This window comes from Stenella coeruleoalba (genome assembly GCF_951394435.1).
Source record: "Stenella coeruleoalba genome assembly, chromosome: 6".
Classification (NCBI taxonomy): domain Eukaryota; kingdom Metazoa; phylum Chordata; class Mammalia; order Artiodactyla; family Delphinidae; genus Stenella; species Stenella coeruleoalba.
The window spans coordinates 105,993,317-106,007,656 of record NC_137151.1 but is presented as its reverse complement, the minus strand read 5'-3'; the positions used below and the strand labels follow the sequence as shown (position 1 = coordinate 106,007,656).

At 36.1% G+C, this 14,340-nt stretch overlaps 1 protein-coding gene across 4 annotated transcripts in view; it reads left to right on the top strand.

Moving 5' to 3' along the window:
- ABCA12 (ATP binding cassette subfamily A member 12) overlaps positions 1 to 14,340 on the top strand; it is a gene marked incomplete at its 5' end in the record, with an annotated part of 280,846 nt that overhangs the window by 168,193 nt on the left and 98,313 nt on the right. For all 4 annotated transcript variants that reach the window (XM_079924327.1, XM_079924328.1, XM_079924330.1 and 1 more), the window contains 5 exons: positions 3,827 to 3,918; positions 5,909 to 6,006; positions 7,047 to 7,223; positions 8,951 to 9,129; positions 12,766 to 12,878. In XM_079924327.1, the coding sequence (XP_079780453.1) occupies positions 3,827 to 3,918; positions 5,909 to 6,006; positions 7,047 to 7,223; positions 8,951 to 9,129; positions 12,766 to 12,878 (659 nt within the window). The remainder of the gene's footprint in view (positions 1 to 3,826; positions 3,919 to 5,908; positions 6,007 to 7,046; positions 7,224 to 8,950; positions 9,130 to 12,765; positions 12,879 to 14,340) is intronic.

Sequence of the window (14,340 nt, the reverse complement as noted above, 5' to 3'; positions counted from 1 at the left end):
TCTCAATCTCAGCATTATTGCTACTTGGGATCAGATAATTCTTTGTTGTGCTGTGCACTGTAGAATGTTTAGTAGCATCCCTGGCCTCTACCCACTAGATACCAGTAGCATCACTCCCGTCCAGTTGTGACAACTAAATATTTCTCCAGATATTGTCAAATATCCCCTGGGAGCAGGGGAGGGAGCACAAAATTGCCCCCAGTTGAAAACTACGAGTCTAGTGAAAGTATGAAGAAAAAGATTTTAAGGTAGCAAGAGGCATGAATTAGGTTATGATTCTAGGATCTCGCACTGTAAGAAACACAAATGACCACTCTAATTGAGCACCCCCAGTCATGTGTTGTCATCATTCCCTAGGCATGTCCTTACTTAGCTATTACAATTAACATATTATAGTCCCTGTTTTTTTTATTTGACTTGCCCATTATATTACATATCGTGGGAATTTAATAAATGTTAGTGAGTTTATGGACGAATATGGTGGATAAAGTGTAAGATTGATTATATGTTTGTGTCTGTGGTGCCACCTCTGGTGTTTCCTCTTCCAAGGACCTTTGCAGAACCAGGTGTGCAACAGTGGAAGCAGGGCAGGCTATTTAAAAAAAAAAAAAAAAAGACGCTTCCTTAGCTGTCAGTTCTTCGAAGTGATATTCTTTATTATCTATTATTCAGTGCTTGCCATGTGCTAAACATCCTACCATCTGCCAACACAGTGCACTGTAAATAGACTTTTCTCAAGCATTTTACAGTCTGAGGAGAAAATTGATCATTACTTCAAATGGAAAATTCCTCTTATGAGTAAACTGATAAAGAAATTAAATAATAAAATGAAGAAAGGGGTACAGAATTCTGGGTAAGGTACTTCCCCTCTTCCCACCTCACCAGCCAGTGCTCACTGGTTCCAGATTATGAATGATAAGGGTGCGTCCATTTGGTGTCCAGAGATCTTGAAGGTTCTAGTATTGTAAGATTATGTGGGGAGTATAGATACATAAGTATGGGGCTTCAGCTCCATACCGATGGTGAAGGCTGTGTCTTTGTACCATCTTCTTTGTGGGCACTTTGACAGTTAATATTGGTGAGTGCCTATGATGACAGGGCCCAGAGAGGCACTTGTTAAGGACATCTCACCTAGTACTCACAACAGCCTTGCAAGATAGGTGTATCATTCGTAATTTTCAGATGAGGCTGAAATTTTTCAGGAAGAGGCAGAGCTGGGATTCAAAAGATATCTAACAGCTCCAAAGTTCTTTCTTCTACATCCCAGCAACACTGTCTCTTTTTATTTAATCAGCCATCCTATCTTATGGTTCAGTGCCATGCTAGGTGTTTTGAATAAAAAGAGCATCATCATGGTGCCTACTTCCAAAGATGTCACGGCCTAAAATGGAAAAGTGGTAGGAATAGGTACACAGACAAACATAATACACTTAAAATTTATATAAAGTAAGTATGTACAAAATGCTTAAATTGTGTGAAATGATGGAAAAGATACTGGTTCTCATTCATCACTCTAAGAAGCATAGAGTTCTCTGTCTATAAGTATGGTCAAGCTAATTAGAAAGCTCAGAGATTACACTTAATTCAGTAAGACTGGATACCTTCCTGTCCTTTAGTAATTTAATAGGGAGTCAAAAAGAACTAATTACCTTTGCTTGGGGGAGGTAAGCTGTATTTCAACTTAGAGCCTTAATTCATCTTTTTACCCACAATGCTTGATGTTGCACATTTATTTTGTGGTTTCCATTTTAAGAGTTGACAGACAATAGTTACGTTGAGCAGTGGCAGAGGACACATGCCATGACACTACACACTGTAAATGCAAAGCAACACTGGGGAAAATTTGCAGGAAGATGACCAGCAAAGCACGTGTGAGATCCCATGCTCTCTCCCTGACAAAAGGCCGTGCCGGGACCACCTAAAAGGAGATGAACCGCCTCCCCACTCCTGTAACGTGGGACTTGTAGGCAACCGTGTAATTGTGGGCACTTCCTGGTCAAGGACGGGTCCTGTTAGAAAAGAGGCCTCCAGAGTTCCTTGTCTGGAAGAGCCATTTTCTGTTGAGCAAGTTCAAACCTGTTGAGCCAGCAGCTTGCTGGGAAGGGGATGAACTTGTTTTGGCATTGAAAGAATATTTGAAGGAATAATTTTCGGGCTCTTATCTGAACGTGGGAAATGGGCAAGGTGTCCCCTGTAGCGTTGATGCAGCTTTTGCTTCTCCAAGCTCACACTTCCTTAATTTCCCATCACCTCTTTTTTGTTTCTCCCCCACTCCCATTTATTTTTCAAGTCTCTGTTTTCTCGTGCTCCTTCTTTCTTCTTTTTGATGTTTGTCACTCTCCCTTTGGTTTTTGTTGCTGTCCCTATTCCTTAAAAATTTTATGAAGGCAGTTCTTCCCTTTATTTCAAAATGTGTTGATATTCAGTAGTGTTTCTTACAGTATTTCAAGCTGAACTAAAAAAATGTCGAGAAAAAGAAGAGTGCACTTGACTTTCTCAAACTTTCTAAAACTTCTGTTTGAGAGCAGGAAAAAGGTTCAGGTCATTTCTTATTTTTATCTGAACAGTTTTCCCATCCAAATAGTCAGCATAAGGAATGTAAGAAGATTTAGGGGAATACAGTCATGGTCATGAATAATTCAAATATACATTAAGAATGCAGAACTTTTAGAGCAACCAGTACATTTTATAGAGAATATTGGAAGAACACTAGGGAATGGAAACAAATATCACCCCTTCTTATCATTTTTATTAAAAGGACATGCTGGGAAAAAAACAGATTTTTTTTTCCCAATTATAAATCATAAAGTATCCTGGAACCAGGACTCAGATCTTGTTTCTAAAAAGGGAAATCAAATCGAACCACAGTAGCAAGCAGAACTTCTTGCTTTTCCACTGTTATCTTTTTATATCCATTCTTATGTACCGTAAGTAAGCTTTTTATAAACAATCAGACAAAATTCAGATTATTCATTCCAGACATCTGGACTTATTTCACTCTTGAAATAGATATATTTATTTTAGACACTTACTTTAGGAATATCAAGTTTTCAAGAAAATATGATTATTTCCATTTTAATAATAATAAACAGGAAGCAATTTTTTTAAAAGAGGGTTACTGAATTGTGGAGTGGTCCAATAATATTTTCTTCCAAAAGCTGGTGTGACCATGTTGTGCAGAGATTCCTGGCACCACATGCTATCATTACAGCCTTGATACACTCAGTACAATTAAAACCCTGAGTACATCATTATTTCTTTAACACCTGGTGCCACCTGTAATGACACCAACCACAGTGCTTAGCACAGACTAGATATTCAATAAATGTGTCTTCTCCTTCTTCTTTGAATCGGTCTTGCAAGTATTCATCTTTGCCAGTCTTCAAAATGCCATCTATAATTTAACATAGAAAACTTCTTTTTCTTTCGTGGTTGACAAGTAAGCAGACCTTGATTTCAGTCTCTGAAGCACCCTTTGACTACCATCTATTTGGGATCCGCCATCTTTTTAAAAGAAAAGATGTATATCATAAATATTTTCAGTATTTAGCTCTAAAGTCCTTTTTTCTTTCTATAAGAGTGAAGTAAAAAATAAGTATTTTAAACCTTATCTAGGCCATTTTCTCTGAGTAAAAATTTACCTTGTAGGAGCCCTTATATATTCATTCGTATATGGTTAGGTGAGTTTTGTCATTAAAATCCTAGAAAGTAGATTAAAAATTTGAAAGTCCTAGGAGAGCCCTGGAATCTACCATATAATACATTGCTGTAACTAACTGAAATTAATGTGAGTGAAGTTATAGAGTTCTTGCTTTTTCTTCTCTAGTGAAATTCTGAGAAAGTCACCCAACCTGGAGAAGGACAGCAATTTATCACTCCAGAGCACTGAAGTTCCAGAAAAAAGGCACGCATCACTGGGTAAGCTATCCTCTTCTGCCCAGTTTAGAACAGGCCTTTTGGAACAACCAGTAAAGGTCTAATCTTTAAAAGTTATACTTTTAACTTTTCAAACAAAGATGGAATGCCTAGAATATCCCTAAGAGATCTAAATATTCCTTATGGTTGCCTGAGTGTGGTGGTGCAGTTATGCAAAGGTCTTGAGAATAATTGGAAATTAAGTTCTTACTGAAGTACTCTCTAGGAGCAAAACCCTAAATGGTACTATTATAATGTTGAGAATTACACGCTTTCCCAGAATTGACTAGGGACTCTTCAGTTGCCTGCAATTAGATAACACTGGGATGGTTAGAATGCCCATCAATAAAAAATGTTGGATAGAATCTCAGAGATTTGTCCAAACTTTATATTTTACAGATGAGGAGTATGAGGCCCAGCAAGGTTAAGCACCCTCCCTGTCCCATCATCCAGCTGACCTGGTACTAGGGCAGCTACCAAGATGGGGCTCTTCTAGCTGTAGTTTTCTTCCTCCCACTCTACCACTCAGCATCACAGTCATTCAGTGTGCTTGTGTACTTCTTTCATTCACAGCTAGGCCAGTGGCCCTGAGACAGCAATGTGCAGAATACCCACAGGCTGAGCTCCCTGAACCTTATGTCCAGGTGCTTTTGCTGCAGATGGTCTTGAGAGACACTTGTTAGAAGCCACAAATTGAGAGTAAACTCTCAAAACAGCGGGACTGTTTTATATTCATCGGCAAATATTTATTGGGTGCCTGCTGTCATGTAGGCACTGTCTTAGGTACTGAAGATACATTAGTGAACAAAACAAAGATTCCTGTATGTCAGAATATGATGGGTGATATGGGGGAAAAAAGGAGTACCTTTAAAAATGCCACGTGATATTTAAGATTCTATGATATTAACATTCCAATACAAGTTGATGGACCAAATGAAAAAAAGTCCTTTGTTATTGAAGTAGGAATATGGCGGTGGGTGGTTTTGAGGAGTCAACGTGCTGTTGTGAATGATCTCTGGGTGTTTGGCTGAGTAGTTACAGCACATTAGAAATAAGATCATACTGTTGTGGTCCAGTAAGCTTTGCTTTGCTCAGTAGCCACAGATTATGTTTCTTAGCCTGGCCAGTCATCTCACAAATGTATTGCTTTGGTTTAGAGGAATCAGTTGGTAAATTCTTCAGCCCAGTGATCATTTTAACAAAGCCTAGGCCCCACTGATGTTAGGTCACTGTATCTTTGAATATTAAGATTCTTTGTTGTGAGGATAATAAAGTATTTCTGTACACAATTTATAAAAGTGAACACACTGGCTTAATGAACGTCCATGCTATAGATCTGAACATGCTCTTCCAGCTAATGCTCCTAACCAGGAACATTCTGCCACATTATAAATAGTACTGGATGAGGCCACTTTGGGAATTACTTAATTAGCATATACTGTAGTCTGGACTAATTGCTTTCTCCCATTTATTTGATCTGAAACACCATTCAAAAACCACTTTGGGGAGGAGAGAATTTATGATCCTAAGCAGATTTTAGCCTCCCAATTGAATAATTAAAAAAAAAAAACATTATCACCAGATGTGCATTGGCAGATCCTTTGAACAGATGCTGGGTATGATGGATCTGTGGAGCTAGTGGAGGCACCTCAGATCCTCTAGGCCTGAACAGAAATGACTCAGTTTATTAGGCAATAATATTGGTGATAAAGTTTAACGATATAAACTGGAATGAAAGCCAATGACATCCAAAAATGATTGGAAAAAACCCCAAAGCAGACCAAAACCATCACAGTTTTATGTGAAAGGAAAAACTGATGGACTTTGCCCTTTTGCCAATATGAAACTTTCATGGAAGATGCATATTTGAGCATATTCTTGCTGTGGAGTACATGAGAGCATAAGTGATATTTATGGATTCTTATGTGAACCTGCCTGTGTGTGTGTGTGTGTGTGTGTGTAGTATGCTAATCTCTTCTTTCTTTTACAACAGCCACAGTATTTCCTAGTCCACGTTCTGATTTGGAAAGTGATGGAACATATACTTTCAATGGTAGTCAAGTGCTTGCCTGGATCCTTAGTTTGGAAAAGGTAATTTCACTCAGTTTTGTATGGACTCATAATAAAAAGCAGGTAAACAAATGCCTCTTAGATTAATAGAGGAATCTTCCAAATAGGAAGCGTATTCCCATTTGGAGTAATGTCTCCGGGAGATTCTTTTCTTGGGAGCTCTTTCATAAAAAGCTTAATTTTGAGGCATTCTAAATTCCTTAAGGGCTTGGATATTTATTTACTTCCCTGTTAAGTCCCTTAGTTGAACTTAAGATTTTCATTTAGTAAAAAATAGGGTGGCATTACATGTGATCTTTTAATTTCCTGAAGCAGGAAAGAAAAAATGCTGTATGAAAGCAGATGAAACTTTAACACCCATCAGACTTGCTGCCTCATCTATACTAATAATGCTTTTGGAAAACTTAGAGCTGTAAAAAATATCTCCCCAAAGTAATAAAATCCCTTTCCTTAGCGTGGTTTAAAGCCTACCTATGGATTTCCGTCTGTTTACCAGTCTTCCACTTTAAGATTCCAGATTGCAAGATGATAAACATCATTTCTATCGGAGGTGTAAACTGGCGACCTGTGAGCTGTATGTGTATGTGTGCACATACACAAGGCTTTTGAGAAACTGAATTTGAATGCCTTTAGGCAGAAGAGGTACTCTTCTGTCAGCTGCAATCCCCACTTTTCCTTATTGTCTTTTATCCGACCAGATTCATACATTGTTAAATGTCCAGGAAAAGCTTAAGATTTTTAAGCCTGAAGGTTTTTGTGAGACAAGATCTAGTACATTTAGGTTGTCTAGTCAGAGACAGGAAATGCGTTCAGTTTAAAAAATCATATGCAAATCTTTTAAATCATAAAGATGACAAGAGTTACCACATTCACACATTCTCTCAGTGACTTTTCATGGGTAAACCCAATGTATTTTAGTGTTAATTTAATAGTTGCTATAATGCAGGACCTTAAAATGGCTATTATGTAGACAGGTCAGTTTCCTTGATGACTAGGATATGTTAATATCTATATTTACTAACATTATTATACCACTCTTCTCACACACATTGCTTTTACAGCAAAATTCGACTTCAGAAGATATACGAAGAGAACTGTGTGAGAGCTATCCAAGATATACTGCCGATTATGCCTTCTCTTGGACCACTCTAGGGAAAAATGTTTTTAACATATTTTGCCTGTCCAACATGACCCTTTTAGAGTCTTCTCTCCGAGAACTAACAAACCAGTTCTCTCAGGTGAGTGCAAATATTTTAACGTGATCAAGATCTCATAAACAGTAGAAAGAAGTGTATTGTTTCCATTGTCGTATACACAAAGTGACTCAAAATGAATCAAAGAGCAAATTCATAGCCCACATGGACTAGGAAATGCTGACTGAAATGTTGGCTCACCTTTGGCATGAATTCCTCGCACAGAGATTCACATACAATGTCTAATTCTAAGTAATATGTCTGGTTGCTATTTAAATGTGCAGGATTGAAATTATGTTAATGTTGAACCAAAAATATTGCATTATGGTTAATGTGGAGACATCTTTGTAGATGAAATTTGACTTTGCTCTATGGTGAATGAAGATTGACTGTTTTCTCTGAGATATTTTATTTAAGTGAGATTACTCAGGATACAATGTAAGTTTAATAATTAAACTATCAGAGCCTTATAACTCTCAGAAGTTAGAATAATGGATAATCTTTAAAATGTTTCTTCTAAGGTCAAACCCAATTTGATTTTTTATGAAATAATATAATCCCTCTTTCCCAAATATTATACATTAAAACCAAGAACTTTATAATATGGAGTGCTAATGACCATTTTATGCTAGTCTTAAATTAAGATGTGAAAATAAGACACTGATAATCTTTTTTTTTTTTTTACTGATAATCTTCTTTTAATGAAACTCCACATACAATGAAAGTTCATAAAAATATTCAGACTTCTCTCAAAATTTTCTAAACAGGAATAAATGAAACATGTCCACATCTAACATTTTTCCCCTTGATTCTCTGAATTTTATTGTCAGTAAGTGCAGAATGCTTAGATTACTCTTCAGTAGTCTGAGTTTTCCAAATGAGCTAGAGGCACTGTTATAATAACCCCAATCCAATGTACAGCACTTGAAATTCTATCTCAACAAACTCAGCAGTCATGTAGAATGTGTGGTTAAGAATATGTTGTTCAAAATCACATTTTCAGTGTGAAAGACCTTGAATTAAGACAGAACAAAAGCCTGACTTTACTTGTATGAATGAGCTTATTAAGAAGATTGTTTTGGGTGGGAATAAAATGAAGGTATTAGCTGGGTCCTGTGATTCAGAGCAAAAGTACAGGTCATGGTTTTCATTTATTTGTTTGCTTATAGTACAAGATATGATTGTTACAAAGGATATTCACTCTAAATCATTATTATAACTGAAGTTCCTTATATTCCAGCAGAACTTTGGAAATATTTTATTTTGTTAAGTATGTATAATTGTAATAGTAGACATTTTCATATGTTTGTATATATACATATTCACACCCATATAATGTAAAATATATAACTTTTAAGGGTTTTCTATGCAAATAATAATTAAGGTCTACTAATGGATATAGAGAAGATACGTCTGCAGATCCTACACCAGATCCTAAAGAAAAACAAAAATATTACTCTGAAGCTAATATTATTTTAAGAAATTAATTTTAATTTCCCAAACACAATTTAAAATATTTTGTATAAACAGTTTTGTTAACCAAACATTAAATATGCCAATTCCTGGAACTATAGGAAAGAATCTAATTATGTGTAAGAACATTTGAAATGGTTTATAGTTTTTCCAAGTAAAAGATGACTTCAAACTGAATGAAAATCTGAAAGAATTACTTATGTGAAAATCTAAACTTTTAATGTTTTCAAAGGCAGTTAGCCATGTGGTTACACATATTGAAGTCTCATTTCACCCTGTTTGTGGTTTTATTTTTTAAGCTATCAAGAGATCCCAATAACCAGAAGACAGTGTTTCAGGAAATGGTCAAAGTGCTGTCCTTTTTCTCACAAGTGCAAGAGCAGACAGCCTTGTGGCAGCTTCTCTCCAGTTTTCCAAATGTGTTCCGGAATGACACGACACTAAGCAATCTATTTGATGTTCTTCGAAGTGCAAACAGGTAGGAAAAAGTAAGAATTAAGGGGAATATTACTGTTCATAAAGAAGTCTTTCTTTCTTTTTTTTTTTTTTTTTAATATTACCTGTAGGATCACTGGTAGGTAGGTAATTTAAACACAGCAAATAATCCTTCAGCACCTTATTGCAGATTTTGGCAACGAAAGTAAGTGTATTAGTTAAGCAAAGGAGAAACACACATTGTGGTCATCAGGATTATTGACAGGTTTATGGGGAAACAAGGACGAACACTAATCATAACATCTATAGTGTCAGTTGCTATCCCAGAACTTCTGAGAAAGATGGTAGAGCAGGACCAATGGTAGATTGGAACCCTGACTCAGGCTCACTCAGGGACAACCAGGGCTCGGTGCATCTAGTATTTTACCTGTTCAAGAAGAAAATATTTCATTGGGTTTTGGTTGGTACTACACAGTAAAAAACAACCCCATTGGCTAGAGTTTACACCAAGCCACCCCAAGGGGTTTGGCCTCCTTCAGGTGCAGCCAGCCTAAGCCTGCATATTGGGTTGGCTTTATTTGACACATATGACACAGAGATTTGAAAAATTTTGCAGAAGAAACCCTTTTAAAGCCTGCATTCCTCATAAAAGAGATCTGAGCATGGCCAGCATTCAGAGTTTGATGGACACATACTTAGGTTTTGGCTGTCCAGCTAATTTGGAAATGTGCATTAAACAAAACAACAACAACTATATTAAGAACTAGCAGTTACTGACTGCCTGTTACATGCCAGACACTTTACTGGACCCTTTATATATATCACATTGAAACTTACAACAGAACTATTATTTATTTTATAAGTGAGGTAACAGAAGGTTATAAGAATTAAATATTTGATGATCATGCCGCTAGGAGGGTTTGAACCTGGGTTTTTTAACTCCAGAACCCAGACTGCCTCTGTAATATGTCACTAAGAGCACAGTGGATTCCATCGCTAATGTCTGAAGCACCACAAGAGTTTTCTCATCTTCTCTGATAAGCTTCCAAGAGTTTATATTTGTTCAAAGACCTTATAATAAGCCCTCATGTTGTTGCATTAGTTTCATTTGATTCTCACAACAGTTCTTTGAGATTGAGACTACAGATATCCCCATTTTATAAAAGAGGAAACACACACTGGTTTTTTAAAGTTAAATCTTCTTTACTATTATTATTATTATGTTTATTATTTTTTATTTATTTTTTTTTTTTTTTGCGGTAAGCGGGCCTCTCACTGTTGTGGCCTCTCCCGTTGCGGAGCACAGGCTCCGGACGCGCAGGCTCAGCGGCCATGGCTCACGGGCCTAGCTGCTCCGTGGCATGTGGGATCTTCCCGGACCGGGGCACGAACCCGCATCCCCTGCATCGGCAGGCGGACTCTCAACCACTGCGCCACCAGGGAAGCCCTACTATTATTATTGAACTAACAGTATCACTAAAATCTGTAAATTCTTCACAAATGACTATATTTTATCATCAAATCATTGGTTTATCTTACTCTTTGTTGATCAGGTAATATGGACAAATAAACCCCATAAAAAGGTTTTGAGGTTATTTACACCAGCAATTTTACAAAGTTGTAATATAGTTCAGTCACCAAAACGAGATTATATAATGTTAAGATTATGACAGAGGTTAGCAAAAATGAGTAATCTCAAAAGTCAAGAATTGTATATGAAAAAGCATACATGATATTCACCATTTATGAGGAAGAAGTTGTGCTGAGATATGAATCACAAAAACTCCTTTTTAAATTACCTTTACATATAAGGAAACTTGTTTTGGATAACTTCCATTTGTATATGATGAAAAGGACAGAAAAACAAAATCAGTGAAGTGAAATAAAAGTATTTTGATCAATAATTTAAAGGATTTCAGAGAGGACAATGGTCAGGTGTCATTTTTAAGTCACGTTTTGTTAGAAAAAGATGAATTAAGTCTTCTGACATTTTTATTAATTATATTAATAACAATAATGCTGACAGTTACAATGAGATTGCCAAGTGTTCAGTCTTTGAAGGTGTTACTTTGGGACAACAGATTAGCTGAGTCAAGCAGAAGGCCAAGCTGGGAGAAGGCTGGCAGAGATCTACAACCTCAGAACATTTAACTGGTCTCCACGGTGACCAGGGTTCAGAAGTAACTCAAAGTCTGAGAACCAGGAGATTCTTGGGGGCAAATATAAAAATGCCTGAGGTATTGACTGTTATGTATAGAGAGCAGAAATGAAAAAAATACAGCCATGCCCCTATGGCCAAGCGCACAGCTGTAAAAACAAGCTAACAATGCTGTGGGCTCAGTGCAGAAATGTTCTGCCCTCCTCCCCGCCATGTTGGGGCAAAGTGCCAGAGGTAAGACATAAAGTGGAAAGAACATGAACTTTGAAATTAGACAGAACCAGTTCTATTTATTTGGATAACCTCATGTAAGTTATTTAACTTTTTGAACTTTAGTTTTCCTGTCTATAAAACAAAACAAATGAAAATGACTTTATGGAACTATTAGAGAAGTAAATAAAATTATAAATATGTATATGTTTATATATAGACACATATCTACTAGAAACTAGAGGATACTCTTAGCTCTCTAAATATTTTCATTCATAGCTAGGGAGCTAAAATTAAAATGACCTTAATTTAAATATTAAAAATTCCAAAAATATGGTAGGAAGTATATGCACATGCTGTTGCTGGAGTGAGCCTTCAGCTGATTAGGATACATATGGAAAAACTATCACCTCGTATGTATTACATGTAACTTCACAGTGGCAAATCCTTAACAAAGCCTTTTAAGTTACTACTCATGTATATTAAAGCATTGCCTCACAGTTATTTGTGAAATTCAGACATACTTGTACAATGCTAACATTTTTAAAATATGCTAATGACAATAAGGGGATAAAAAAAGGCATTTCTTAAGTCACTGGTTGGTCTTTTGGAAATATGGAATGAACTCCAGCATAAGTGAATTTGCTGATTGTTCATCAGTGTAGACCGCCCATCTTATTAGTAACGTAAAACTCATAGGAAGACAGTGCCAGTTAGTCTGGATATTAATTTTGTGCTACCCCTGGAGCAGTGCCTATGGGCCATTTAGGGGATAGAATGCAGTCTTTAATTAGGGCAAGCTCCATTTTTTCTTCAAAAACATTACCATTTGTTTACCTTTGTAAAGATAAATATTTATCAAATGCTTAATTAATAATTATTCTTGAAACTGGATCTTTTATCTGGGCTTGATTTTTAATGAAAATAATTTCCAATATTTAATTTTTTCCTTTAATTAAAAACAAAAAAGAAGTATCCTTTCACTGGAAGCTTCTATTTCTAACCACTTATTTTTAGGTCTTAACAAAGAAAAAAAAAAAAAAACTGACATGAAGTTCACTTCTTACTTTAAGGCCTTTTAGGTTTTAGAATCCTGGAACCGGTGAAGTGCTCTGTCTGGTTCAAGAACACTTTGTTGGGATTTTGTGCATAAACAGACAAACAAGTAATTAGACGACAAAAGCAGCATCTTGTTTCTTATGTTATAAGAATAGTTTTCTATACTGTAGCTATTTTCTCCTTGAATAACCTTTTGTTTCTGTCTGCAAACCTTGAAATACAATCTGGTTTAATTGTTTTTCAACTTGTTAGTGTGCTGCTGGCCGTGCAGAGGGTTTATCCACGGGTTACAACTAATGAAGGTTTCAGAGCTCTCCATAAATCTGTTAAACATCTGCTTTACACTCTGGACTCCCCATCTCAAGGTATTATATTACCATCTTCCTGTATTCAATTCTGTGTTGCAATTCTGTATTCAGTTCCATTAAAAATAAAAAACAAAGAGAAGTAATCAGTTATGGATGGTATCATTCTTAGGTAGAGACATAAACTACAACTAAATCTGGGTCTTTAGGTAACCAAAGTGTGGAGACAAGGAGAAGTGGCCAGAAAAGAGGCTCTGACTTTCTAGGATTTTTATTTTGGTAAAAATGATCTCTCTTAGCTATATTATAAAGCTATGTTTATAGTTGGTATGAAAAATAAATATCAGAGTAAGGGAGTAAGCCTCAGCAAGTAGATTTCTACTACTACTTTTTGAACAAAAGCCTACACTGAATCGCAGTATCTTTGCCCTCATTTTCAAATTTTGCTTTTTAATCAGGATGAGTCTTTGGTAAAAATATACCCCTCAACCAACCATCTTGAAAATGCATGATGGACGTCAGAGCGTGAATAGATCAGTATAGCTCTACTGTCACTTATAGGTATAAGACAAACTATAGCATGTTGCTAGTGAATCAGAAAAAAATCACCTTTGCATATAGAGGATAGCATTATATACCACACACATGGAAATGCACAGACACACACACAAACATTAAGGGCTATAAGGAATAAATCCATACTTCCCAAGTAAAATGTTTCGTTAGCATTTACCTCTCCTGAATGAATTTAGAAATAGGCTTTCTCAGCTGAGTTTGTCAGCTTTTAAATATGTAGACTTTACCTTTGGATTACTGGTAAGTGTCCTGAGAGCATCAGGTCACAACCTGATTGTTTATTACAAGGTCTTTATTAGTTTTCATATGAATAGCAGGTTTGGAAAGGCTTTGAAGACTTCTCGAAGGAGGTTCTAACATACACTTAGATACCAATTTCTGTTAGTCTAGAACATTTTTTATATCATCAATTACAGAATTAATGACTAGCTTGCAAGATTGATTGCTGTTAAATTCAATGGTCTTGACGAACATTAAGGTTAAAAAAAAATTTTGCACTTTTAAAAAAGTCCAGACCAGAAAACCAGACAGTATAGTAAAAGACACTAATTATTTCCTCTGTATATTTTTATATTTTCGTTTTAAAGACTTGAGAACTTCAAGTTCTCTTTACCATTCTTTTCCTTTTCATCTTCAGACTCACACCTTGTAATTGTAAAGTAGAGGGATGAAGTTGAAAATTTTTTTACAAAGGACAGAAGCTCCTCAGTGCCTTAGAAGCAAAAGAACCTGTCATTAACTGAGGCAGCAGAACACTTTTTTCTGTTGAACAGTATAACTAACTCAATTTTCAATACTTAACAATGGCCATGTCTCATGTCTATGAATATGCTAATGATTTTGGCATGTATTAAGCCGTGCAATTGGATAGTCAGGATGACAAGGAAAAACATCAAGGAAATGTGCTTTCATTTTTTAAATTAGATGTGCTTATATTTGTTTGTTT